This window comes from Talpa europaea (genome assembly GCF_964194135.1).
Source record: "Talpa europaea genome assembly, chromosome: 16".
Taxonomy (NCBI): domain Eukaryota; kingdom Metazoa; phylum Chordata; class Mammalia; order Eulipotyphla; family Talpidae; genus Talpa; species Talpa europaea.
The window spans coordinates 11,445,093-11,472,573 of NC_140084.1; the positions used below are offsets into that span (position 1 = coordinate 11,445,093).

The 27,481-nt window shown below is 40.6% G+C and overlaps 1 protein-coding gene across 1 annotated transcript in view; it reads right to left on the reverse strand.

The window, feature by feature from the left end:
* The window catches only part of SF3B3 (splicing factor 3b subunit 3), a gene marked incomplete at both ends in the record, with an annotated part of 40,921 nt that extends 14,008 nt beyond the window's left edge, over positions 1-26,913 (reverse strand). Inside the window, 14 exons of the mRNA XM_084257453.1 lie at positions 985-1,128; positions 1,908-2,063; positions 2,758-2,913; positions 3,215-3,366; positions 8,881-8,953; positions 9,615-9,710; positions 12,111-12,276; positions 15,205-15,308; positions 16,066-16,203; positions 19,868-19,980; positions 22,609-22,750; positions 23,312-23,484; positions 24,207-24,533; positions 26,844-26,913. Of these exons, the coding sequence (XP_084113579.1) occupies positions 985-1,128; positions 1,908-2,063; positions 2,758-2,913; positions 3,215-3,366; positions 8,881-8,953; positions 9,615-9,710; positions 12,111-12,276; positions 15,205-15,308; positions 16,066-16,203; positions 19,868-19,980; positions 22,609-22,750; positions 23,312-23,484; positions 24,207-24,533; positions 26,844-26,913 (2,010 nt within the window). The remainder of the gene's footprint in view (positions 1-984; positions 1,129-1,907; positions 2,064-2,757; positions 2,914-3,214; positions 3,367-8,880; positions 8,954-9,614; positions 9,711-12,110; positions 12,277-15,204; positions 15,309-16,065; positions 16,204-19,867; positions 19,981-22,608; positions 22,751-23,311; positions 23,485-24,206; positions 24,534-26,843) is intronic.
* Between the last annotated feature and the right edge of the window lie 568 nt (positions 26,914-27,481).

Genomic DNA, 27,481 nt, shown 5'->3' on the forward strand with positions numbered 1-27,481 from the left:
GATTCTGAGTAGAACCAATGCAGACTTTTTTTTTAAACAAAAAAAGTAGAACAAGGACAATGTAGTGTTATCAGATAACAATCTTCATTTGGCTAAATTTTGTTGGGGTAAGGGTAATAGTAAGATCTTAAAAAATCCACTTTTGTTAGAAATAGATCCTGAAGTATTTGTAGATGAAATGACACAATCTTTAATTTGTTTTAAAATACTTCAGGAGGACCTCCCTGGCAGCGCAAGGGTTAAGACGCAACCTATGAAGCTGACTGTAGCCACTGCAGCATGAGTTTGATCCCTGGCCAGGGAGCAACCCACATGGCGCAGCAGACCTCTCCTGTCTCACCCGCTACTCCCCTCAGCAGTGTATTTCAGTCAACTGCCCACTCTGTCTCTGGTGAATCCTCTGACATCCCTCACCCTGCACCTCTGGCCAGTTCCTGTATGCATAAATAAATAAATCTTTAAAATACATCAGGAAAAAGGTAGAATACATCTATCAAGGATACCAGAATTTTGATAATCAGTAACAGGGACCTAAAGGTTCACTACATTAGTCTACCTTCTACACGCATTTGAAAATTTCTAAAGTATGAAGTAAAATTAAAAAGCAAAAAGGAACCTGATCTGGATTATTGGCATGTTTGAGTAAATAATCATTAAGGAAATTTCAAAGCACCAGGGCCTCCTGGTGGCATAAGGGGTTAAGTCTCAGCACTATGAAGCAATCCACAGATCCCCGGCCAGCGAGCTAACCCACATGGTACAGCAGACCTCTCCTGGCTCACCCGTTGCTCCCCTCAGGAGTGTATTTCAGTCAATCGAGCTGTTCTGCTCCCCACTCTGTCTCTGGTGAATCTTCTCACCCCCACTGTACCTCTGGCCTACACCCCAGCATTTGCATGCATAAATAAATAAATTAAAAAGAAAAAAGTATATGAAACCCAAGGAAAGATAGAAACCAACAATGTGAACCTCTGGGTCTCTCACCTGTAGTCCAATATTCAGGTACAGGAAGCCAATAGAACCCCTCTCTCCCAGTTCATCCTGCTTCTCAGTGCCTCCCATTTCCACAATACACAAGGACTCAGGCTGGGCTGGGAGAGCCTGCATGCTCAGAGGTTGCAAACAGTCCTACATAGAGAAAATAATAAAAAAAAAGGGAAATAAACAATTTCAGGGGAAAAAACCTACGTAAAAATCTAACTCTAGGAGTGAATAACGTTCTTATGAAGAGGGAAAAACCCAAAGAGTGAGTTCTAAATGGGTAGTGGGTTACTATCCAAGCGAATCTTAAGTTCGAGAGAAAAATCACATTTTCCTTGTCAAAGCAGTTAACAGTAAAGTAAATAAACAAAGTGTAACTCTCTTAAAGTCACGTAAGAGAGGCATGCCATTAAAAAGGCAATTCCAAGTTGTTTTCTGAATACATAGTCTTAAGTTTGTTTTTAATTATGAAAGGAAACCAAGGTTTAAACCAAAGAAGCACTTAGTAGTCTTAGCAGTACAGACGACTTCTAAGGTATGCTGCATTGATAATCAAAAGTAGCACAAGCAGGGCCTCCCCTGGTGGTGCAGCAGTTGAGCACTGGGCTGTGAAGCTGCCCGCAGCCTCTACAGAGTCAGTTCAATCCCGGGCCACTAGCGAGGGTCCCACACGGTGCACAGACCGCAGACTTCTCCTGCCACCCGCTGCTCCCCTCAGCATTGTATTTCGTCATGCTGCCTGTTCTGTTCCCCACTCTGGCGAATTCTCTCACCCTCCCGCGTTTCTGACTGTACCCAGTGCTTGAAAAAATAAATAAATTAAAAAAAAAAAAAAAGTCACACAGGCAGACTTCAGGGACCAATCCAGGAATTATGGAGTGAGCCTGATGCTCAAGTTCCACTTTAAAGTTGAGGGTGACACTCACTGAGGGGTCCAGGGAGATGATTCTGACAGTATTGTCCACCAGCCCCACGGCCAGGAAGCGAGACCGCTGCTCTCCAGGGGGCACATTGGCCAGGCTCATGCATACCACATCTGCTGACATCTCCTTCCGCTCTGTGTACTCATTCAGCTGCCCTGACTATAGCAGTGAAAACAGAGAAGTTACAAAACCACTCCAACTTGCCCCCAAACCCTGGAACTGGGGATAAAAAGGGGGTGGCTAAGTTACATTTTGTTTCTTCTCATTCCTCTTATAATCAATAACCAAAGATTTCTCTATTTGGGATGAACCCCACAGGCTAACACTAAGCAAAATTACTGACCAGATATTCAAGAAACTTTTGACAAGTGCAATGAGCTACAAATTTTCTCAGCCATCCTAGTTCTCAGGAAATGGGAATATATAAAACTGTTAATCTGTTCATGGAAGTATATTGAGTACAAGAGAATTAAAATATGAAAATCTCTATCATAGGTATAGTTAGATCACACAAGATGGCCACATACAGAGACTCACTAACAGCTAAGTATGCCCAACATCCTTCGATGTTTTAAAAAAAAAAATCTGAAATGGATTCAGACTGTAGAAATTAAACCTATGGCAAATAATTGGTGGAAAAGTAGAGTGTGGAGGGCAGGAAAAGCAATTATTTCATTTCTAAGTTGTCTTTTCTTTACACCAATTATAACCAGCATAAACATCTACCCCTTAGCCCTCATTAAGGGTCGGATTAGGTCATAAACACTTTCTTTCTCAATTCTCTTTCTTGTGAATATAATCTGAATGCCTGGACTATAAAACTCCCATTTTTACCCCTACAGTGAAAACATACAGGATCCATCTCAAAATAGACGAGCTCTCCTCCTGTAAGGGCGATCACCACCTGTCGCTGGTTCACTGCACATTTAACAATGGTTTTCTTTCCGGGGGTCTTCCACTCATTGACTCTCTTGTCCGCTCGTATGTGCCGGATGCCATCAGGATATACCTAGAGTCAGTGAAAAGACAGACACCCAACATTCGTAATTTGACTCATCACTTAAAACAACTCACATCTACCAGATCTGAAGCCATGCATTTGAGGCACCAGTTAAGTCAAAAACAACAACAAAAGTTAACAGGCCCTAGGCATGATAACTTTAAAAAAAAAAAAAAAAAAAACTTATATTTTCTCACATCCACTTTAAAGAAGTTCAAAGCTCATTAATGTGAACAGAGCAGCCTACACCAGAATGAAGGCAAAGAAAGAACAAAGTGAGGTGAGTTGATAAGCAGTTAAGGATGCTCACCTGCACCAAGGCATCATCTCCTAACAAGGAGCAGGACAAGGTTGGGGTGGTGCCCAGGAACCCTGAGTCAGTCACTTCTTCTACAGTCTCTCCGATAGATAACACAAGTGTGGCATTCACGAAAGATACAATGATGTAGGCATCAAACTCATCTGAAAAAGGGAGAAAAAGAGTTGGTCAGCTGAGAATTCATTAGTTACAAGTCAAATGAGACAGTTTTCTCTTCAGAAACCTTCCATGGCACTTCCCTCTATGTGTAGTCATCACGTACATGGTCATGTGGCAAAAAGCACGAGGTGATCCAAAAGATAATTGAGGGTCACAACAGCCTACAGATAAACTTTCCTTCCTTGGTTGCCTAAATACATTGAATAGATATGCCCACCACCAATATATTTGAAAATTAATATATCCTTGAGACATCTGCCAATAAACTGCAAAAGAAGAGAGCAAGGCGTAAGAAGCATGAGGAAATTCTGAATATGCCAATATTTTTATATTCTGAAGCTGAAGTTATTTTTGCCAGTTGCCAATTACAATCCAGTCTTAAAAGATACTCCTCATTACCAGGAAAAATGCTCAGTTTGTTCCAAAAGCTATGTGGGAACACCAGAACTAAAGACAAAAACAGATTACTTAAGCCTCCATGAGACTAGGTCATTCTAGGATTGGAAACTGATAATGCTAGCATATCCCAACAGGAATGATGTTAGAACACTAGGGAAATGGGGAAGGAGTTGTTTATATTGTCAGTTCCTGACCTTTCTAGTTTTTCTCTATTTAAAAATACAACTATTCAGTGGCCATGAGCAATCCTATTACAATTTATTTTTTGTTTAATGAAATGTAGTTGTTTAAACAAAAACTAAGTTTCTCAAGGAGGTGAGGGGACATGAGATACACGGCAACCCCAAAAGTTTCTCTGGCAGATCTCATAGTTAAAGGCCATTTTCCCTCATATATCCCACCCTACAAGATGGAACGCCTTCTGTTTATCTCCCATACCCAGAACAATGTTTGGAATTAAAACAGGGGCCTCTCTGGTGGCGCAGGGGTTAAAGTCTCAGCACTATCAAGCTATCGCCAGCCTCTATGGCATGAGTTTGATCCCAGTCAGGGAGCTAACCCACATGGTGCAGAAGACTTCTCCTGTCTGCCCACTACGCCCCTCAGCAGTTATTTCAGTAGATCTGCTCCCCGCTCTGTCTCTGGTGAATCCTCTCACTCCCTCTGGCCTACACCCCAATTCATATATGCATAAATAAAAATAAATCTTTAAAAAAATGCTTGATAAACACTGAAAAGCATGTACATTTCTTAAAATAAGTCGAAGTTTACCTGCTTTCACATTTGAATGTTTTTTAAATCATCTATTTCTTCTACCTGCATCATACAGAATTCAGGTAAACAGGACAGAACAAGTAGAGAACGTGCTATGTTGGAGTGGCTACCTCACTCTTAGCAGAAGCAGCTATAGAATCCTTTTCATCTGAGATCATGTCAGAACTCAGACCTAAAGCTAATCCACCCTACCCACATAAAGGACAGTTTTCGTTTAGATTGGTCTCAATGGTGGTCCAGCTAAACCAAAGGGGCAAAGGAAGGTTTATCACTGGTGCACTTTATAATAGTATTCTACCTGTCAGCAGGACAAAATCAATTTGGGAGGTTACAATTAACATTCTTAAAAAATAAACATAACTTATTGAACTATTCACACAAAGAAGGGCTAAGTACTGTTTTCAAAACCTCTGTTTCAGCTAATAATACTGGGTGGATGAAAGGCAAGGACTTAAAATATTTCGCAATGGGTATAATCTAATGCCTACACCAGGAATTCAGAGTAAGGGTTCAGACCCCAAACCATAAGAATTAACAAAGACAAGGTGATAGCTTGTTTTAGGTTAATTTGCTTTAACTGCCAAATGTATCCAATGCTTTAGGGAAACCTTATAAAAAGGCTTTTTTAAGAAACCACTTTCACCATCCATATAAATAAGGGCATGGTTACTGTTGAAATAGCGATCCTAACATCTTACAACAAAATCTGTATCAGTTGTGTGAAGACACAACACCACTTGGAAGCTTTACTCCAGCTCTCAAATTTTTAAACTGAAAATTTCTGGTGCATAAAAGCCATAGGAATTTCATCACTTTAATATATTAATATTATATCTATTGTATCTTCCTTTCTCACTTCTCATTACAGAAACCTTACACCTTGACGATTGTACCAAAGCAAATTAAAGTCAAAGGGCCCTAATTGGCCACAATTTCTTGTTTCTCCCTTCATTAGAATGGGAGAAAGGACTCTCAAAATAGAAATTACGCAACTTTTAATTTGTATGCAAGAGAAAGGGGAGGAAGGAGAGCAACACGAATCTTTATCTTCCCTTTGGCAAAAGGCATAAAGAGTTCAGTGCACTTACAGAGTCTGGCAACTCAACAGTAGAGCAATGATAACTGAAAGCTCTTATATCACACATTTCCTCAAAATTAATACTAAGTACACTGTAACTTCTTTTTTAACCTAAGGTCAGATGAATCTGCAGATCAGTTTCTCTTATCTCCTAGGGAGGTAGTGGGTTTGAGTTCAATAAGAGCAATGAAACTCAAGCTTCAGCCAAGGCAAATGACTAGGGACTCCACACACACACACACACACACACCCATGTTGTCTTTTACCAGGAACCACAAGTGTTATATGAAAGAAAATTAATTCATACAGCAAAAGATGATACAATGTGAAAATGCATTTTTTGTCTCAGGGCTGTTGAAGCACCCCATAAAGGAGGAATGCTTTATTCTTCTTCCCCCTGCCACAGTATCTAAGGCTCAATAAAGCAGCTCATTACAAAGGGTAAAGTAAGCAACCATTCAGAAGATTTGAAAAGAAAAGAAAAGGAAAAAAAAAACTTTCTCCAGGGCAGAATCTTTAAGGCAGCACACTTGAAACATACAAAAAGCCAAAGGGAGACTACAAAGCTAAGGGTTTTTTGTTTGTTTGTTTGTTTTAGCTTAGTGAAAAAAAAAAAGTTAATTGCATTTTCTACATTCTGTAAGAGAAAGGAAGAGAAGTTGATTCCTGCCTCAGACCATTTAATATACAGGCAGATGGGTGCACATCATTGCAATACACATGGACATCCAACTGCAAAGTTACCCTTTAAGACATACCCATCAGGGCAGCCTCAATATTTTGTGTCCCTCTCCCTGGGTAAAGTGCAAGACCCCACGGTAGACCCTAACAGTAAGTACACACCTGTGGTGATCAGCACCTTCACCAGCCACCTGTGGAAGAGAAAAAAAGGCTTGGTATTGGTAGTGTGTATCACCACGTACCAGCCAAGGTTAGTAGTCGCCTGGAAGACTGTAGCAAGTGAGGAAATGTGAGATGTTCACTCAACAGTAATTTGGGAAATCAGCAAAGAGAATGAACAGAGAAAACCTGACCTGTTTTCCTGAGTGATCACCTGAGTTACAGTTCCTAAAGAGAGGTATTTATCAGGATGTAGTCTGTGGATTTTGGTATTCAGAGGTGAAAATTTTCAGCTACAAGTTCCATCAAGCAACGGCACACTGCTTAACAAAGGTCACTAACTTAACAAAGGTCACTAACTTAACAAAGGTCCAAAGGATCTCCCCTGATTTTCAAACACATGCCCACTTCCTCTCCTATAACCTTCCTGGCAATGTGCTTGTGCAGTTCAACACAATGGTTCTGGACATTTGTTTCCTCTTCTGGGCGGCAAGTACTCTGAGAGCAGGGACCCTAGTAATGAGTCTGAGTACATAGTGGTCACTTGAAAGACTGTAGGATCAGAGTATAAAACTAAAAGCCAAAACCCATAGATTACCACTAAAGGGCTAAAAAAATGAGCACTGGATTGGGATTCAGGAGACAGTTTTCAGTCTCCCGATGTGCTCTCTTAGGATCCTTGCCTTCTTCAAAAAATAAGCAGTAATTTTTGTGTAAATCTAAACCTATTTTATTTTATTTTTTAAAGAGGCATGTATTATTTATTTGTTTGTTTGTTTATACAAGCACTGGGTACAGTCAGAAGCGCGGGAGGGTGAAAGAATTCACCAAAGCCAGAGCGGGGAGCAGAACAGGCAGAAGGACCGAAGTACACTGCTGAGGGGAGCAGCGGGCGGCAGCAGAGGTCTGTGCGCCATGTGGGACCCACTTCCAGTGGCCGGGAAGCAGCCGGGGATCGAACCGGCGCCGCAGAGGCCGCAGGCAGCTTCACAACCCAGCGCTCAACCACTGCGCCACTGGGGAGGCCCAATCTAAACCTATTTTAAAATATAGTTTAAGAAGGAAAAATAAAACAAGCGAGGTACATTATGTTTTCATCTCAAAAGATCTTTCTAATACAAACCATGTAGGCAATGTTTCTGAAAGCCTTAATATCAACTAGCCACCAAGCATGAAAGATGAGTGTCAACACAGACCAGTTTCTTTTGAAGACATGACACACAATGAGGAAATTTTTCAAGTTATATAATAAATATGTTCTCAGTGCCAATGAACCCACCAATCTCTTATCCACTTTTCTTTCTACTCAACTCAGATTTGATCCCAATGCCTACATGAAAAGCAAGCCTATCAAAATATGTGTATTGTACTATCGCCAGCCACTGTGGAATGAGTTTGATCCCTGGGCAAAGAGGTGACCCACATGGCACAGCAGACCTCTCCTGTCTCACCCGCTGCTCCCCTCAGCAGTGTTTTTCAGTAGATCTGCCTGTTCTGCTCCCCACTGTCTCTGGTGAATCCAACTCTTTAAAAAAAAAAAAAAAAAGTGTGTATTGTAGAAAACATTTCTGGAATAGATATTTCCCTCCTATGTATTTTCTAGTTCCTTTAACCTTCTTCTCCACAATCAAAACGTCTATCAAGAATTTCCAGGGTGATCTTACTCACCAATCCCACATTCCTGAACAAAAGACAGGAAAATGAAGTCTAGGAGTCAAAATGACATATCACCCCAATCAAAGGGAAAATGAGAATTAGGTTTTATTTCTAATGGACATAAATTCCACAGTTAGGAAACTTTGCTGCCTTTGTACACTACACATTTTCAGATAACTTTAAAATTTCAGATGTGGTGACTATTTTTATTACCCAGCAAGCAGCTCAGACTCCATTCTCTTTCTTCAACCCCTTCTTTTCTCTTCTATCTAAAATTCTGATTCCACTTAATCTCTGCTTTCCTTACCCACTATATCCACTGAGTAGGACTGATTAACAAGCCTTACAAATCTTAATATTTATAGTACACCCTGAATTTCACTGTAACTTTTAACACAGGAGCATAGTTGACAAAAAATGAAAAACAACTTTCCTTCACACAATACCTCTTATAGATGGAACCAATGTCTTAAAGATGAATATAATCAAAGAACATCACACACAACAGCTCTATCAAACTAAAGTGCGTATGTACTGAATACTAATAGCCACCTATGTACCCCTTGCCAAATGTGTGCAAATAGTAGCAGGTGAGGGCATCCTGACAGGAAAGTATCAAAAACACAGTCTCAGGCTAAATAAAGTTTCTATAACATGGTGTCAGATTAAGTGATATAGAAATATTATGAATGCAGCCTCTTAAGTCTTCTATTATCAGTATCACTTTGACAGCTGGGAAACAGCTGCTTACCTTCAATGTGCCGACGCACAGTCCAGACAGCATTGGGGTTACCGGGTAGCTCAGAGACAGCCATTTCTGATACCTGACAGGAGACAACAGATCCAGTGAACAGGAAACTCCACTCTGTCCTCAAAACTACACAAAGACAATGCTCATGGTATATGTTGCATTAAATGCAAGGAAAAACCTAGTCAAAAAAGAATACAAGCACCAAAAAGGCCAAAGCATGAGCAATGCCTCATTATAGACTTAAACAAGAACTCATAGAATTCCTGAGCAGTTGTTGCAGGTCACATCCAGAGTGCTCTCTTCACCAGCACATATACTATAAAAAGCCTTCGGGAAACAAGTCATCTAAGTTAGCACCATATTTTCTCCCTTTATGTCACATAAGGCCAAATCCCATCTCTCTTTAATGGACTAATTCGAATGCTACATCCTTCAGGAAAAATCTTCCCTTATTATCTTGGCTGGCAAACATGTCCCCTTCCTATAAGGTCTCAGAGAAATCATTCACCACCTCTTAAGGTACTTATTTAAAATGAGACTTTGATTAATTACTTTGTCCTTCCTACTAGATCTTTGTCCTTCCTACTCCAGACGATCATAAATGAGTAAGGGAAAGTCACCTTTCTTTCATAGAAACATTAAATTTACCTTTTATCCCATCAGGGCAAAATCATAAGCTATTTTGTCATTGCTTCCCTCCATATTCTACAGATACCTAGAAATTCCAATCTTACCTCAAGTCCATGCCTTAAGACTCTCAGAGATGACCGGGGTCCTCTACCACAGGCCACATATAACTGCGGAGTATCTTCATTGGCCAGATCAGCTATCTGCATGGATCAAAAAGGAAAAAAATATCACTGTGAGAAGCTTCACATCCAACTTTGACTATTCTCAAAGGACAAACTACATTTTAGCAGCTCTCCTGCCTGACTGTAACTGTGCAGGTGCCTCTCTTTTTCTCCTTTTCTTTGTAACCCTGTTCTTTTAAAATGTAAACAAACAAACAAACAAACAAACAAACCCCTACTTTTTAGTTTTACAGGTTATATATTGGCTACTGGTCTCAGAGAATGGGGGGAATCAGTATTATAAAAAGCAAACCAGTTTGAAATGGTTTTTCCAATTAAAAAAGAATTAGCAAGGAATTTTTTCCAGTAGTGAAATGAAGTTTCATTGAACCTCCAACTGAAATTAATTTCTCTCCAACCAAAAATACATTCTATCTGTACCTGTGACTTTACCACAAATAAAAGTTACATTTACTTACATTAAAGTTTATAGACACCCCAATTCATTTATCCTATCACTACTTCAAAATTACATTGATAAGATCTGCCATTAGACTGTACATGATCTCAGATGCCCTATTAAAGCTGCTCCTATGATGTAGCAATCCAACTACTGGATAACCCTAACCAGTTGTTTAGCCACCTAATGAGGAAGTCACATGTTCTCATATTGGCATCTAGATACTTTCCAGTACAATTACCTCTTAATCAATATGTGAAAAAAGGTGAATTATTTGTATTGTAGTTTGTCAAATGGGACCATTAAAAAAAATTCTTGACTCTATAATGCAGAGAATTCAAGTCACAATGGATAAGTATGTGGATTGAGTGTATATAACCTTCAAATCAATCTTTAAGAAAAAATATATTAAGTCACCTATTATATAAAGTCACCTTGTTATCTAAAATCTTGATAAAGCACATAAATTACATTTAAACCTAAAAATAATTTGCTATCTGGGCTATCATAAATATGTTACTGTATGCCTTTAAAAGTATTATTCAGAGGAGATCCAATACCTCACCAGCTAGTAAAGAGATCTACAGCACAAAAAATGCTAAAAACCCTCAAGATATCTACCTCCATATTAATTATATATATTTTTTTATTTATTTGTTTGTTTGTTTTGTTTATACAAGCACTGGGTACATTCAGAAGCACGGGAGGGTAAGAGAATTCACCAGAGCCAGAGCGGGGAGCAGAGCAGGCAGACTGACCAAGTACACTGCTGAGGGGAGCAGCGGGCGGCAGGAGAGGTCTGCGCGCCATGTGGGACCCTCCTCCAGTGGTCGGGGAACAGCCGGGGATCGAACCGGCGCCGCAGAGTTCGCCGGCAGCTTCGCAACCCAGCGCTCAACCACCGCGCCACCGGGGAGGCCCTTAATTATATTCTTGAGCTACAAATTATTTGCACAATTACTTCTTTCAATGAAGTGGGGGTAATTACTAATAACCAAATCAAGAATTACTTACACTGACTTTCTACTACCCTCACAACTAAACATTTTTCTCAGAAAGGAAGAATTTCGGGCCTCCCCTGGTGGCGCAGCGGTTTGAGCGCTGGGCTGCGAAGCTGCCCGCAGCCTCTGCAGCACCAAGTTCGATACCTGGCAAATAGCGAGGGTCCCACATGGTGCGCAGACCTCTCCTGCTGCGCCTGCTGCTCCCCTCAGCAGTGTACTTCAGTCCTTCTACCTATTCTGTTCCCCGCTCTGGCTCTGGTGAATTCTCTCACCCTCCAGTGCTTCTGACTGTACCCAGTGCTTGTATAAATAAATAAATAAATCTTAAAAAAAAAGGAAGAATTTCAAAAAGGCAAATATGATCAGAGAATGCAGGAACAAGACTTGTTTCTCCAGCACCCCACAAGCAAATCTTCCACTTAGAGTGTAACTGACTAAACAGTGGAATGTAGCCCCTAGGGGCTATCCTAGTTATGTAGTATGTACACAATGGCATGGCAAAATTCCTGCTACACTGAAGCACCACCAATAGTGATGCCCCCCCCGGCCCCCGTCATTCAATTTTTCTGTTACTAATTGGTCCCCGTGTCTCTAGGATATTGTAAGGAAATGAGTGCTAAAATGGGATAAAGGTATTTAAAGACACGATAAAAGATAAATTTCAAAATGCTATAAATTCTATGAAGCCACTTACATTAAAAAAAATGTAACACAAAATACAAGATTCACAGAAAATGCTTGAAAGTGTTTTTTAAGTTAACTGACCATGAGTTATATAATTTGAAAAATTAATTAAAAGGTCAAGGACTTACATAATGGTTTTCAATTCCCAAATGTCTACCTTTACACTGGTGATGCCATTGACAGTCTGACAAAATTGACTTAGATCTTAATTAGAGAAAAAATTTTTAATTCATTCAGATTCAAAACCAGTTAGTTGGCACTAATTGTGAACATGAGTGGAAAGACTCACACCTGGCAAAATAAAATGGGAGAGAGGCTGTCCAACTCATCAACCAACACAAGGTTTTTGAGTGGTCTTGGCTGAAAGAAGAATGTGTCTCCTTCTTCCAGAGGCATGGCAGATGAAAACTCAGGTTCTTCATCATCATCTCCAAGATGTGCAATTTGATATAAGTAACTGAGAAGCAAGAAGACTTCAGTTAAAACATTGTCTGATGTTTGCTGTCAAAATAATGCTCATAGAGCACTTTATAAATAGCGAATCATAATCACAGTATATATTATTGAATCAGCATCTAGCGTTCTAAATCTCTGCTTCTGAGTGACGTTTTCTTCACCCCCCACCCCCGTCTTTTTTTTAAAAAAGGAAAGAGTGAGGATGAAGAAATTAAAACTACTAGAATTTAACTTGGCAAATGACAATGGTAAGAAGGTACTGGGACGCCAATAGAGTGCCTAGGTTTGGATCCCAGCTCTGCCACTTAGCTAGTCACATAACCTTAGGCTTACTACTTAATCCATCTGTGGCTCACTTGCCGCATATATAAACCAGTACCTTCCAGAACATAATGACTTACGACAGTACATGGCACCTAAGCAACAGTGTTTGTCATATGAACTGAAATATGGATAAATGAAATCCAAAGATAATCTGTAACTATTTCCTATTTCAACCTATAACTAGATCAAATCTAACAAAAGAACCATGAACTCTGGTGATGACAAAAAAAAAAAAAAACAAAGAACTGGTATGCAGATATTACAGTATTATTCTGGAACAAAATAAAAAATTATCCAGAGATAATATGTAACAAAATCATCTTGCTCTTCCCTTTGTCCTTGGGCTAATAACACTTTGTGAACTGAATCAAAGGCAAACCAAGAAAAAAAACAGGGAAAGGAATGTAACAACAGATATTCTGCAATATACCATCCTTAACTGAGTGTGCACTGAGATCTTTTAAAGGCAGTTCAATTAAACACCAACGTGCTGGTTGTGTTTATCCTTAAGTCAACAGCACTTTGAACAGTCTCTGGTGTAGCAGTGTAGCTTTTTAAAATGACTATATCAGGGCCTCCCTGGTGGTGCAAGGGGTTAAGCACCGCACTGTGAGGCAGTCTGCAGTTTCTGTAGCACGAGCTCAATCCCCGGCCAGCCAGAGAGAAACCCACATGGCAAAGCAGACCTCTCCTGTCTCGTCCGCTGCTCCCCTCAGCAATGTATTTCTTTTTTTTTTTTTTAAATTTTATTTTTTAATAGAGGCATCTTTTTTTTTTTTTTTTTATTTGTTGTTTATACATGCACTGGGTACAGTCAGAAGTGCGGGAGGGTGAGAGAATTCACCAGAGCCAGAGCGGGGAGCAGAGCAGGCAGAAGGACCAAAGTACACTACCTCAGCAATGTATTTCACTCAGTCTGCCTGTTCTGTTCCCCACTCTGTCTCTGGTGGATTCTCTCACCCCCCGCATCTCTGACCTGTACCCCAGCTCTTGTATGCATAAATAAATAAATCTTTAAAAAATAAATAAAATGACTACATCAGGGCCGCCCCGGTGGCGCAAGAGGTTAAAATGCAACCAATGAAACTATCCGCAGCCACTGCAGCACGACTTCTATCCCCTGCCAGGGAGCTTAAACTTTAAAAAAAAAATCTGTATCAGAGTCTGAAATACGTGAAGTGTAGAGTGTCAGATCCCTGCATTTAACTCTTTTGAACATAGCAGATTTATACAAAATTATGAAAAAGCAAATATGGCTAGCATTCTCGAATGATTTATAAAAACATTTTAGGATAAACATGTAAAAAGTTAACTGACACGAACTCCTTATTCAGACAATCTGTCCACATACAGATAATAAATACCACGTAAGTTAGTAGACACCATGCCTTTGGTGTCTACTAACTGCCAGAATCAAACTGATGGTAGAACCCCTATCTCCATCATAGGAAAGGTTGCTTTGACTTAACCTTATTAAAAGTTTCTGAAACTACAGTGTTGTGCTTAATAGCAGAGACTTTGGAACCAAGTTGTCAAGAGTGCGTTAGGTGATCAAATTAAATTCCAAACAACCCAGTTCTCAAAACTGTAAATAGAATAATGGCAGTGTCACATAGGGAATGTTATACACAAATACTTGTAAAGTGCTTATTAAAACAGTGCTTGGAACAAATGCTCAATTAGATGTTTGACTGATAACAGGTTGTTATAGGAATGAGGTGGCAAATACAGCATGTCTCTGAAGTCCCAAACCAGCACTCTTAAATCTTTCAGATTTCTGCTACAATAGACAATTTCTCACAAACTCAAACCCATTTCACCTGACAAGCATCCTATGTAGCATATATACATACAGTGAATTATTATTCAGGAATTAAAAAGAAATGAAGTACTGATACATGTTACATATAAATCCTGAAAACATCATGGTACGTGCAATGAGTCAGACAGCAACACCAGGAACCCCAAGAGGGAGAGGTGGGGGGGTACTTAATGGGTGGAGAGCTTTGGTGTGGAATGCTAAAAATATTTGGAATGACAACAGTAATGGCTATATAACATTGTAAATGCAATTAATGCCACTTAATTGAACACTTAAAAAATATTTACAAGGCCTCCCCAGTGGCGCAGCAGTTGCGCGCTGGACTGCAAAACTGCCCCCAGCCTCTGCAGTGCTGGTTTGATCCCTGGTCGCCGGCAAGGGTCCCACCCACATGGAGCAGAGACCTCTCCTGCCATGCCCACTGCTGCTCCCCTTGGCAGTGTCTTCGCTCCGTCTGCCTGTTCTGCTCCCTGCTCTGGCTCTGGTGAATTCTCTCACCCTCCCACACTTCTGACCTATACCCTAGTTCTTGTATAAAATAAATAAATCTTAAAAAATAAATAAATAAATTCGATAAAATGTCCAGTAAAAGCTTGGGAGGTACCACTTCTATAGCTATTGACTTAAGTTGCTGAAATGAAGAACATAACCAGAAGAGAATATAAAAGGAAAAAGACAAAACTTTTGTTTTAAAAAAACTAACACTCGTGAAAACCTGTTGCCTGAAGCTATATCTCCCTACTCCCAACTTTTATAGTAACCAGAAATAAGAGGGTTACTCACTGGTTTCCAAATTCTGATGCTACAAAAAGGAAACCTGTTTTAAGCACACACATGGCAGCAGCAACAGGTACAGTATCAAAATACTTGAGCCGGATCTCAGTAACCTGGAGTGAAAAGAAAAAAAGATTCTAGTATGTAGGCAAATGAAACAAGGCCATGGAAGGGAGCCCAGTATAAAACCATGCAAGCAGAGTAACTAATAAATAGCATTTTTAGTACTTTAGTATCTAAACCAGGGGCCAGCAAACTACAGCCCACAGATCAGTTGAACCTTATTATTTAAATATTGCTATGGCTCTTTTTGTACCATGACAGGGTGGAGTTGTTCAGAAATGTATGGCCACAAAAGTTGAAAACGTTAATGACCTGACATTTACAAAAATTTCCCAGAGTCAAATCTTGATTTAAAACAATTAACTTAGAAATTGCCCATTTGTTCCTAGAGCTCCTCCTTAGGATGAAAAAATTAACAGATCATATATATTTCCAGTCTTCAGGAGACAGGAATGTTTTCCCTTGTTATTCACCGTAAGTGACATTACCCAATCTCATGCACCAAACCAAAACATTCTTAACCACAGGGAGAAAATCTATTCATATACTAGTCCAAAACTTTAAAGCCTTTTCTGTTTCCATGTTTCTAACTTGTAAAGTACCAACTCACTTATCTCAGAGTCACTGTCGTCATAATGAACTGGCTCGTAAACCACCCTGTAAACTTTGGACTACACACAAATATCAACTTTTAAAATAAGACTATTTAATTATATTAAAATTAGAGTAATAGTGTACGAAGTTTGATCAAACCAGACTAACAAGTGGTATTGAGGATTTTCATTCTTCCCCCCTCCATCTGCTTACCATATCTTCATCTGTCTCCAAAGTTATCTTGAAGATATCTCCCTGCTCAGTTTGGGCCAAAAAGAAGAACATTGATTTGGTCTTATGGGTGGCAGAGCAGACAAAAATCATTCCTCTTTCAGGATCATCCAAGTCATTCTAGCAAAGACAAATACAGAACAACCAACACCATAAATGAGGATTTATTGCTGAAATTTAGCACTTTCATTCAGGTCACCAAGGACCTAGCATCACCTGGAACTTTTCTATAGAAGTTTCTACCCAGAGCAGCCTCCAAGTTGCAGTAAAATACAATAGCAAAAAAGCCCTATCTGGTATAAACACATAGCTTAGATATCAAAAAAATTTTTTAAATAGTTATCAATTTAAAAAAAAAATTGTACAATTGGGGCCTCCCCAGTGGCACAGCAGGTTGAGAGTAGCGCTGTGAAGCTGTCCGCAGCCTCTGCAGCACGGGTTTAACTCCCGGCCAGCCAGGGAGAAACCCACATGGCACAGCAGACCTCTGTCTTGCCCGCTGTTCCCCTCAGCACTGTACTTTGGTCCTTCTGCCTGTTGTGCTCCCGGCTCTGTCTCTGGTGAATTCTCTCACCCTCCCATGCCTCTGGCCTGTACCCCAGTTCTTTTTTTTTTTTCTTTTAAAGATTTATTTATTTATACAAACACTGGGTACGGTCAGAAGCACGGGAGGGCGAGAGAATTCACTGAGCCAGAGCAGGCAGAAGGACCGAAGTACACTGCTGAGGGGAGCAGTGGGCAGCAGGAGAGGTCTGCGTGCCATGTGGGGCCCTCCTCCGGTGGCCGGGGAGCAGCTGGGGATCGAACCGGCGCTGTAGAGGCTGCGGGCAGTTTCGCAACCCAGTGCTCAACCACTGAGCCACCGGGGAGGCCCCCTGTACCCCAGTTCTTGTATAAATAAATCTTTTCTTAAAAAAAAAATTGTGCAATTAAAGTTATAATTTAAATAGCTATAATTAAAAAAATAGTTATAATTTTATTACACAGACTGATCACATCAATAAGGTAAAAGCTATTATCAAACAAAAATGTCAAGAGATTTGAAATTTAAAGAATTATCATTTCAGGCTGTAAATTGAACTCTCACAATGTCCACAACAATGCGATACAAAACGTCAAAAATCAGCCTTGTCTGATGTCAATTTCCTTGATTCTAAAAATGCAACCCCATGGCTATGATTTTGGATTTACTTTAATGTTTCCAACATGTTTTACTCTTCTCTGTAAGTGCTTCAAGGGCAAAACATGTTTTCTACTTCTTTGTCACCCTAAAGCCAAGTACACGTATAGTGCATGGCAGTTAGGTGCTCAATAAATATCTGGTTAACCAAATCTGATTGCTTCTCATTCTTTACCAAGAAGAATTTAATTTGCCATATATCTTCCCAGATTTTTAAAAATTGAGGGAATCTTACTCAGATGCCATGTTAGATAAGCTAAGTCTAACAGATTTAGCCCAGAGTCCAAAAATAACAAAAAATAACAGGGATGAGAAATTGAGGAAGCAAAAATGAAACAAGATTAATCATTTGTGATAACCGCCAAAGCTGGATACACATAAGTTTCATTATATTCTACTTTTCTGTGTGCTTAATTTCCACAGTAAACTGCGCATATTAAGAACATACCGTGGGTATGGGGGCAGGAAAAAAATTAAAAGCAATGAAATACCTTTACTCAACCACCAGTGCAGTGACTTATACACCACTGGGTGAAAAGATGTTGCGAACAGAATACACCAATTATGAAAAAGAAAACACCCTTTTATAATCAAGAGGAGCAGGCAGATACCACCTTAAGGACCAATTTAGCATCACTAATGAGACATATCAACATTATACACTCCTATGTGATGTAATGTGAAATGAGTATCACCACCATATATTTTTATCAAAAATATTAACCTAGGGCCTCCCCGGTGGCGCAGCGGTTGAGAGCTGGGTTGCGAAGCTGCCTGCAGCCTCTGCAGTGCCGGTTCGATCCCCGGCAGCTCCCCGGCCACCGGAGCAGGGTCCCACATGGCGCGCAGACCTCTCCTGCCGCCCGCTGCTCCCCTCAGCAGTGTACTTCAGTCCTTCTGCCTGCTCTGCTCCCTGCTCTAACTCTGGTGAATTCTCTCACCCTCCCGCGCTTCTGACTGTCACCCAGTGCTTGCATAAACAAACAAATAAATAAATCTTAAAAAACAAAAAATTAACCTAGATATAAGCATGAGGAAAAACATTATGAAACAGACTGTAAGAAAATTAAACCAAGTATTTAAAAATTACCAGTATCATAAACAACCAAAAACAAAGAGAAAATATTCTAAATGGAGACTTGAGACTGAGAAAAATTGGAATATGAACTTATATATTTATTGGACTATATGTAAGATAACTTTTGCACAAAACATTTAAATTTCTTAAACATGATGTTGTAGTGTGGTAATTGTGGGAAATGTCCTTACTCTTAGCTACATCTTGGGACTTCCTTGAAGTGTAATTATGTCTGCAACTTATTTTCAAAAGGGTTAGCCGAACAGTATATAGAATTATCTTGAGGAAGAAAAGGCAAATGTATCAAAACATTAATAACTGAATCTAAGTGAAAAGTTTACACAAATTCACTGTTCTACTATTTTAAATTTTTCTGATTGTTGGAATGGAGGGAAAAGACAAAATGAAAAACAATTTATCTTCGGTAAATATGCCTCTATTTTTCACACAAACTAGAAAGTTTCAAACTAATTCCCATTAGTTTCTGAAATGGAAGGTGGTCTTAATTCCTTTTCTCAAAGAATGTTTTGGGGCCTCCCAGGTGGTGCAGCGGCGAGGCTGCCCGCAGCCCCTGCAGCGCTGGTTCGACCCCCGGCCACCGGGCGAGGGTCCCACGTGGCACGCAGACCTCTCCTGCCATCTGCTGCACCCCTCAGCAGTGTGCTTCGGTCCTTCTGCCTGTTCGGTTCCCCGCTATGGCTCTGGTGAATTCTCTCACTCTCCCACACTTCTGACTGTACCTAGTGCTTGTATGAATAAATCTTTTTTTTAAAAAAAAAAAAGAATGTTTTGCCTCTACTAAAGCATTTTAACAGTTTTATTAAAAATTTGCAAAGGGGGGGCCTCCCAAGTAGCCTAGGAGTTAAGTCCCAGCACTATCATACAATCATGGCCGCTGCCTGAGTTCGATCCCTGTCCAAGGAGCTGACCCACATGGGGCAAGCAGACCTCTCCTTTTTATTGCCCATTGCTCCCCTCAGCAATGTATTTCAGTAGATCGCCTATTCTGCTCCCCACCCTGTCTTTGGTAAATCCTCTCACCCCTGCACCTCTGGCCTATACCCCAGTTCTTCTATGAATAAATAAAATCTTTAAATAATAATTTGCAAGGAAAACAAAAATCTGTTATCAGACAAAAAGATCACACTTTCGGGCCTCCCTGGTGGCGCAGCGGTTGAGCGCTGGGTTGCGAAGCTGCCCGCAGCCTCTGCAGTGCCGGTTCTATCCCCAGCTGCTCCCCAGCCACCGGAGGAGGGTCCCACATGGTGCGCAGACCTCTCCTGCTGCCCACTGCTCCCCTCAGCAGTGTACTTCGGTCCTTCTGCCTGCTCTGCTCCCCGCTCTGGCTCTGGTGAATTCTCTCACCCTCCCGCGCTTCTGACTGTACCCAGTGCTTGTATGTATGTATAAATAAATAAATAAATAAATAAATCTTAAAAAAAAAAAAAAAGATCACACTTTCAATTACAAAAATTTAGTTCACTTCACTAACAAAAATATTCTTTCTTTTATAGCAAAAACCTTACCCGTCTCCTAGGAATTGGACAGCGGATGTCCGGCTGGTCACCAAAGTTCTTGTAAGTGATATAGTTTTCAGAGCAAATCAGCACTCCACTCGGACCATCTGACCCTCCCGGAACTGCCAGAGAAAATAAAACATAGTAATGACTTGATAACCATGAATTACAGTTTAGCTTTCAATTCCTTCCCTCCTTCAACACTGTTTCATTCTCCTATTAGGCTAGACAAGGATGGAATAGAATTGGTTGATGGCAGTTCTGTCCAAAAATCTGATAATGCGGAAAATGTAGAAACAGTTTTAGATCTAAGGACTTAGTTCTCAGCTTCAGATCTGTAATCTTGACAGTCTACTGGACACATGAACATACCATAGGCAGCCTTAGAAAAACAAGGTGCTGAAAAACAAACTCAAGTTCCTTCCTGGATTCTTCCTGGAGTCTATCGGTTGACAGAAAACCACTATCAACCAATAAACCAAATCCCAAACCCAGACATCTTCCTTTATCTTCTCATCTCAGTCCTAATGGTGCTTCTTCTTCAATAGTTCTTAATGCAATCTCCTTGCTTGTTCTCCTGGCATATTCTTAATATTCTTTACTCCATTATAGTCAAAATATAAGCAAGTAACCTTCAAGTTATTTCCGTACTTATAATCTTTCCATCGCTATTTCTATCCCAACCCTTTAGCTCTAATGATCCAATCACCGGCAATGAGCTTTCTGGCACGTGGTTCTTTCTATATGTTGTTCCCTTTGTCTTCCTCTACCTTCACTGTTCCTAGCTAACTCTTTACTTGTCCTCAGGTGCTAGCTTGGAAAGCATTTCTCCAGAAAACAATTTCTAAGGGTCCCCCTGGTGGTGCAAGGGGTTAAGCACAGTACCATGAAGCTGTCCACAGCCTCTGCAGCATGAGTTTTTGATCCCAGCCAGCCTGGGAGCAGCCCAAATGGCACATACCTCTGCTGTCTAGCCCTCTGCTCCCCTCAGCAGTGTATTTCAATCAATCCGCCTGTTCTGTTTTCCACTCTTTCTCAGGTGGAATCCTCTGACACCTCCTCCCTGCACCTCTGGCCTGTACCCCAGTTCTTGCAAGGATAAATAAACTTAAAAAATAATTTCTAGGTCCTCCCCTGGTGGTGCAGGTGGTTGGGCGCCGCACTGTGAAGTTGTCCACAGCCTTTGCAGCACCAGTTCGATCCCGGCTGGCCGGCGAGGTGCCCACATGGCGCAGCAGACCTCTCCTGTCGCGCCTGCTGCTCCCCTTAGCAATCTGCCTGTTCTATTCTCCGCTCTGTCTCTGGTGAATCCTCTTACCCTCCCGCACATCTGGCCTGTACCCTGGTTCTTGTGTAAATTAAAAAAAAAATTTCTAATACATCCCTTTATCTTTCCTGGGTTAGGAATCCCTCCTCCACATTCTCAAGTACTTGGCATACTGTCCTCTCTTGTTATGTATTCCCCACTGAACATAATCTTACATTATGAGAGAAACCGCATCTAATTTTTCACTGCAGGACCCAGTAGAACTGATTTTACACATAGAAGTTCATTTAAAGTCCTCATAAATGAAAAGCTATGCTAATGTTGCAGCAAGTAATAAGATGTAAAACCTACATTCAAAGGTTTTTTTGCTAAGTCTCTTCCTAAGATTTAATGCTCAAAAATAAGTCATTTTTACCATTCTCCTTCAGTTCTTCCCCAAGCCTGCTGAAATTTAGATGACCACATAGTTGTCCTTTTAGTCTTTTAATATAATGAAAACTGATTTTCTCACCTTGCATATCTTTGACCATGGTGCATTCAAGACACCACTGAACTTGATTTGCTATAGATTTTTAAATTTGTAATGGCAACTAGTCTGTAAATTTTTCCTGTTATTGTATTTCCCCAGTTTTGGTACCGAAGTTATTTTCAGGTTGTAAAGCAGGAGAGTAGTTTTTATTCTTTTTCTTGTCTTAGGAGAAACTTATAGTCCCTGAAAATTCTGGACCTTAAATCTTTTGGGAGAATTTTTGACTATTCCCTCAGTTGATGCTCTTCAGATTCTTGATTTTTATTTGATCAGTTTTGATAATATTTCCCAGAAATATTCTATTTCACCTAAGTTTTCAAAGTCACGTATATACAGCTTGATCTTACTGGATTTATCCATTCATCTGTCCAATAACCTAAGTTTTGCTTTTCTTAATTAGTAAAAGACTGACTGTAGTCAAAATATCACAACAACCACAGTCTCAACATTCCAAGCTGACTGTTTATCCTTTCTTCCCTGCCCCCATTAGAAGGCAAGAGTTAACCACCCCTACATTTCTAACCTCACCAGAATTTAAACACATTGAAGTCTGCTACAAAAGCATTCCCTTCAAAACCCAATTAAGTAAATCCTTCCAAATTCAGGCATAAGATGAATCAGGCAAAAGAACACAGAATAGGGCCTCCCCGGTGGCACAGTGGTTGAGCACTGGGTTGCGAAGCTGCCCGCAGCCTCTGCGGCACCGGTTCGATCCCCATCTGCTCCCCGGCCACTGGAGGGGGGTCCCATTTGGTGTGCACAGACCTCTCCTGCTGCCCGCTGCTCCCCTCAGCAGTGTACTTCGGTCCTTCTGCCTGCTCTGCTCCCCGCTCTGGCTCTGGTGAATTCTCTCACCCTCCAGCGCTTCTGACTGTACCCAGTGCTTATATAAATAAATAAATATATATTTAAAAAAACCCAAAAGAACATAGAATAGTCTTGACCAAAAAGTACCTGTGATAAGGAAGTTGCCATGTTCCTCCAAAGGTTCACTGTACTTTCGGACCACATGATTTAAACCAAGATCTAACTCATAGAAAGTAAGTGTCTGCTGTGTATTAGCCGCCGCTTCCCCTGTTGGATCATTGTCTGCTTCCTATAAAGTACAATGGCACAACAACTAATCACTACTATGAAACAAAACTTTTATAGCTGGAAAGGATATTAGGAGTCTCCATTTTAGAAATGAGGAACCAGAGGTCTATAGATGCCAAATGGCTTGCCAAAGTTTATACTGGACATAATAACAATGCTGTAAACAGAATACAAGTCTCTTAACTCTGACACCAGCTTTTTCTCTACTCAAGGATACACCTTTTCATTCAAGGGAAACAGTATGTTCTATCTTTCAGTACCTCCCTGTGAAAAAATACCAATCAATTTACCTCCCTTTTCAGGGAGCTCTTCCCAATAAATACCATTTCCACAGGGAGACCATCAAACCATTGCTTATTACATAATAAGCTTTGGAACAAAACATTTCAGGAAGGCTTTTGAATACAGGTAAGATTTGTTAACAGGATGGGTAAGACAAGTACAATGAAGAAAACATCTTAGGAAAGCAGTGAGGTGACAGGAAGAAACCCAAAAAGAGGGAAGAAAAGGGAGAGAATTAAAGAGGGGAAATAGATAGTAAGACAGGCATGATCCCCCTTACCTCATAATCCATTTCCAAACAAGCAAACATTGGATTTTCAAATCCGACATCTACTCCAACCACATGATATACTAAAGTGTTTGCTTTGTGGGCCTCCAAGGGAGATGAAATGGTAAGCCTAGCTGCAGCATCTCTATTTAAAATATACACCAATTTCTGCTTTTCAATAGCACCTGCATTTGAGTAAGAGAAAACATGTAACATTTCCAGTTAAGGAACAAAAGGACTTACAGAACATTTAGTTTCACATCAAAAGTATCTTTAAAAATTAACAGTAACAGATTAACTGTACAAGTGTATTAACTTTAAAAGTTTACTAACAGGATTCTGCTATCATTAATGTAGACAATAAAATCATCCATGCCCTCAAGCTTCAGAAATCTTAATATCACACTAACGCGTCAAATCTTTTTAGTGTGCCTTAGCAGAATACTACAAAACAATAATTCATAAAATTGCCAACTTTCATTCTTTCAATTAAATCTAGTGATTGTATGACTGGTCAGAGAAAATTGCCCGCTGGAGGCCTGATCAGATACACAGAAGTTTCTTCAAGAGATTTGTCAGAGAAGAGACATGAATGTGGATCATCACTTCAGGCTGATGAAAGCAATCATATTCATCATCTAGTAACATGAAACCATTTAAGTGTAGTCTTTTTGCTACAAATAAAGAAATGGAAAAATATCCATTTTCAACTGAAGTGTAAGTAGAAAGGTGTGTTAAGACTTTTCCGTGGTTTGAAAGGTACAACTTTAAACCATGGAGTAAACCAAATATGATCCAAACTTTACCCAGCTGTAATTTATTAGCACAATACCAAAATCGTAGCATTGTTATCTTAAAGCAAGCATCCATAAAAATCCAAGGTGCACTCTTAGAGCAAGTCACTCACTAATCATAACAGCACGCCCTTTGGGATCCACAGCTAAGAACTGGCCAGGAACGATGCGGCGGCATCCACTCTTGCCAAAGGTTTCTTGGTGAATTTTCTCAAACATATTCTTAGATGGCTGGTATTCCAAGATAACAATCCGGCCTGAGTCACTGCCAACCACAATGTAGTCTTTAGTGCCACCTGTCAACCTAAAGGCCATGAGCGACCGGATAACACCAAATACTTCCACAGTTAGTAGGGTGTGCACTTTGCCAGTGTTGGGGTCAGGGCGAAGCAGCTCCAAGATTTTCCCACGGGAAACAACAATTTCCTGTTGTTTGGTTCCTAGATTGCCAAAAAATAAAATCCATGAACAGTGAGATTTAACGTAAAAAGTAATCTGAATGGACAGTAATTCCACTAAAGATAACTAAACAAGTCTGAAGCTCACCATATTAACTTACTCTATTTGGACAAGTACTTTCTCTAGAATTGAAATGATCTGCTGGAAGTAATATCGAATCAAATAAAAAATGGTCCCAGTTAACTTTCTTAAAAACTTTTCCCCTTCAGATTGATCATCAATCTGTACAATTAGGAGCTATCTATAACTAGAAGCTGATATATATTTTGTTTCCTAAGATTAAAAATCTCTAAATGGGCCTCCCTGGTGGCGCAAGGGGTTAAGCATCAGCACTATGAAGCTATCCACAGCCACTGCAGCATTAGTTCAATCCCCAGCCAAGGAGGTGACCCACATGGTACTTCAGACCTCACCTGACTCACCCGCTACTCCCCTCAGCAGTGTATTTCAGTCAACTGCCCTGGTCTACTCCCCACTCTGTCTCTGGTGAATCCTCTGACATCCCTCACCCCGCAGCTCTGGCCTGTACAACCAGTTCTTGTATGCCTAATTAAATTAATCTTTAAAAAAATAAAAATCTCTAAAGGTACTTTCAACTCCATATTCAAAACTATTATTCTAAAAAACTTATTAACTTTTTATGCAGTTTGATTTAGTATCTGAAAAAATTCTCTAAGCTGTCATCAAGAGTTTTTTTTTTGGGGGGGGCCTCCCCGGTGGCGCAGCGGTTGAGTGCTGGGTTGCAAAGCTGCCCACAGCCTCTGCAGTGCCGGTTCGATCCCCGGCTGCTCCCCAGCCACTGGAGGAGGGTCCCACATGGCGCACAGACCTCTCCTGCCGCCCGCTGCCCCCCTCAGCAGCGTACCTCAGTCCTTCTGCCTGCTCTGCTCCCCACTCCGGCTCTGGTGAATTCTCTCACCCTCCCGCGCTTCTGACTGTACCCAGTGCTTGTATAAATAAATAAATCTTAAAAAAATGTTAGCCGTTAAAAAAAAAATTTTAAAAATTTTTTTCATAAAAAAAATTTGTTTCTACATTTTAAAGAGACAGGTTTACTAGAAAAGGAGAAAAAGGGCCTCCCTGCTGCTGAGGAGTCAAAAGTATCAGTGCTATCAAGCTATCACCAGTCACTGCAGCATGAGTCCATCCCTGGCCAGGGATCTAATCCACATGGCACAGCAGAACTATCCTGTCTCGCCCATTGCACCCCTCAGCAGTGTATTTCAGTCAATCTGCCTGTTCTGCTCCCCACTCTGTCTCTAATGAATCCTCTCACCCCCCCAAACCTCTGTCCTACTCTCCAGTTCTTGTAGGCATAAATAAAAATAAATCTTTAAAAAAAGGAAAGGAGGAAAAAAGAGATACTCTCATAATCACAGGCAGGCAAGAGACCTGCTAATGTAAAGTTTTACTTCTAAATTCACTCCTTAAAAGGCCTCCCCAATGGCGCAGTGGTTGAGCGCTGGGTTGCGAAGCTGCCTGCAGCCTCTGCAGCGATGGTTCGATCCCAGGCCACCAGCTGAGGGTCCCACATGGCATGCAGACCTCTCCTGTCGCCCGCTGCTTCCCTCAGCAGTGTATTTCGTTACTCTGCCTGTTCTGCTCCCCGCTCTGGCTCTGGTGAATTCTCTCACCCTCCTGCGCCTCTGACTGTACCCAGTGCTTGTATAAATAAATAAATAAAAATTAAAAAAAAAAACAAACATTCACTCCTTAAAAAAGTTGACTTGCTTTCCTAATTGCAACACTTTCCTAAAACCAACACTTCAAATGCATAAACGTCAACAGTCTCCATCTCTCCCTGACTGCTACATAATTTCACCTTGATGATTTGTCATTATCTTTAAACTAAATGTTTAAAATAATTAAGTTCCTCCTTTCCCAAACTTCCTCTCTGGTCTCAACTGTCAATGCCTGCTACCTAGGCTAGAAACTCGAATCCTTCATGTTCTAGATCCACTGCCCTGATACAAACGTTCACTATCTAATGCCTAAATCACTTCCTAGCTGATACCTCAACCCTCTCCATGCCAATACATCATCATTTGCTCAGGCCACCACTAAAGAGGTCACCTTACTTTCCAAAGGTCCTCTGGGTATCGGATAAAATCAAGCATTCTGAAGTGCTTTGGAAACCATAAAGCATTACGCAGAGTACAATGTTCTGCGATGACTTAAAAAATTTCTTTCCTGTAAATTGTTTTAGAATAACACTGAATTTTCAAAAAGGGATTTGAATAAAACTAGCAATATTAAAGATATTAAATTCAGAAAGATAACTACAGACTTACCAGAGAAGTTGCCATGAATGGCAAAGCTGATTCCAGTGGCTCGCTGCAAGGTTAAGTTGTAGAGGAACATGGTGACAGCAACACTGAACTACTCACAACTCCACAATCCAGGCCTCAGTTGCACCAATTCAAAAAAAGCTAAGAGCACATAAAAGCGGAAAAATATTAGCAGGGAAATCTCCCCTCCCCTGACCCCCAGATAGGAAGAAGGGGGCAGCTTTGAGTCTCTCATGCATGTAAGGCCGGCCATTTGCCCACAGGATCATGATTAAGGATTTATTTGACCCCAGAGTCACTAGGATGAGCTCCTTTTCAGCCACCATGTCTTCCAAATTCAGCCACCTTATTGATAAAACCTAACTTCTTAGACCTGGATCTTCTGGTAGCCAGGAAACATGATCTCGGCCCTGCACAGGGCTTTAATTGTGGCTTTGACATGATTTGGCAGTGTCTGGACCCGTCCAGGACACTGTGCCCAGGGGTTTCCAACTATACCCTACATACATGTCTATAGTCTAAGACTGGAGAAAGCATGAAGTACCACATAAATGTCCACAGGAAAGGTTATCTCCAAGGTCCCTTAAGGCACCTAAGGCTGCCAACAGGCTGCATACACTAAGAAAACTGCTGTTTGCAGT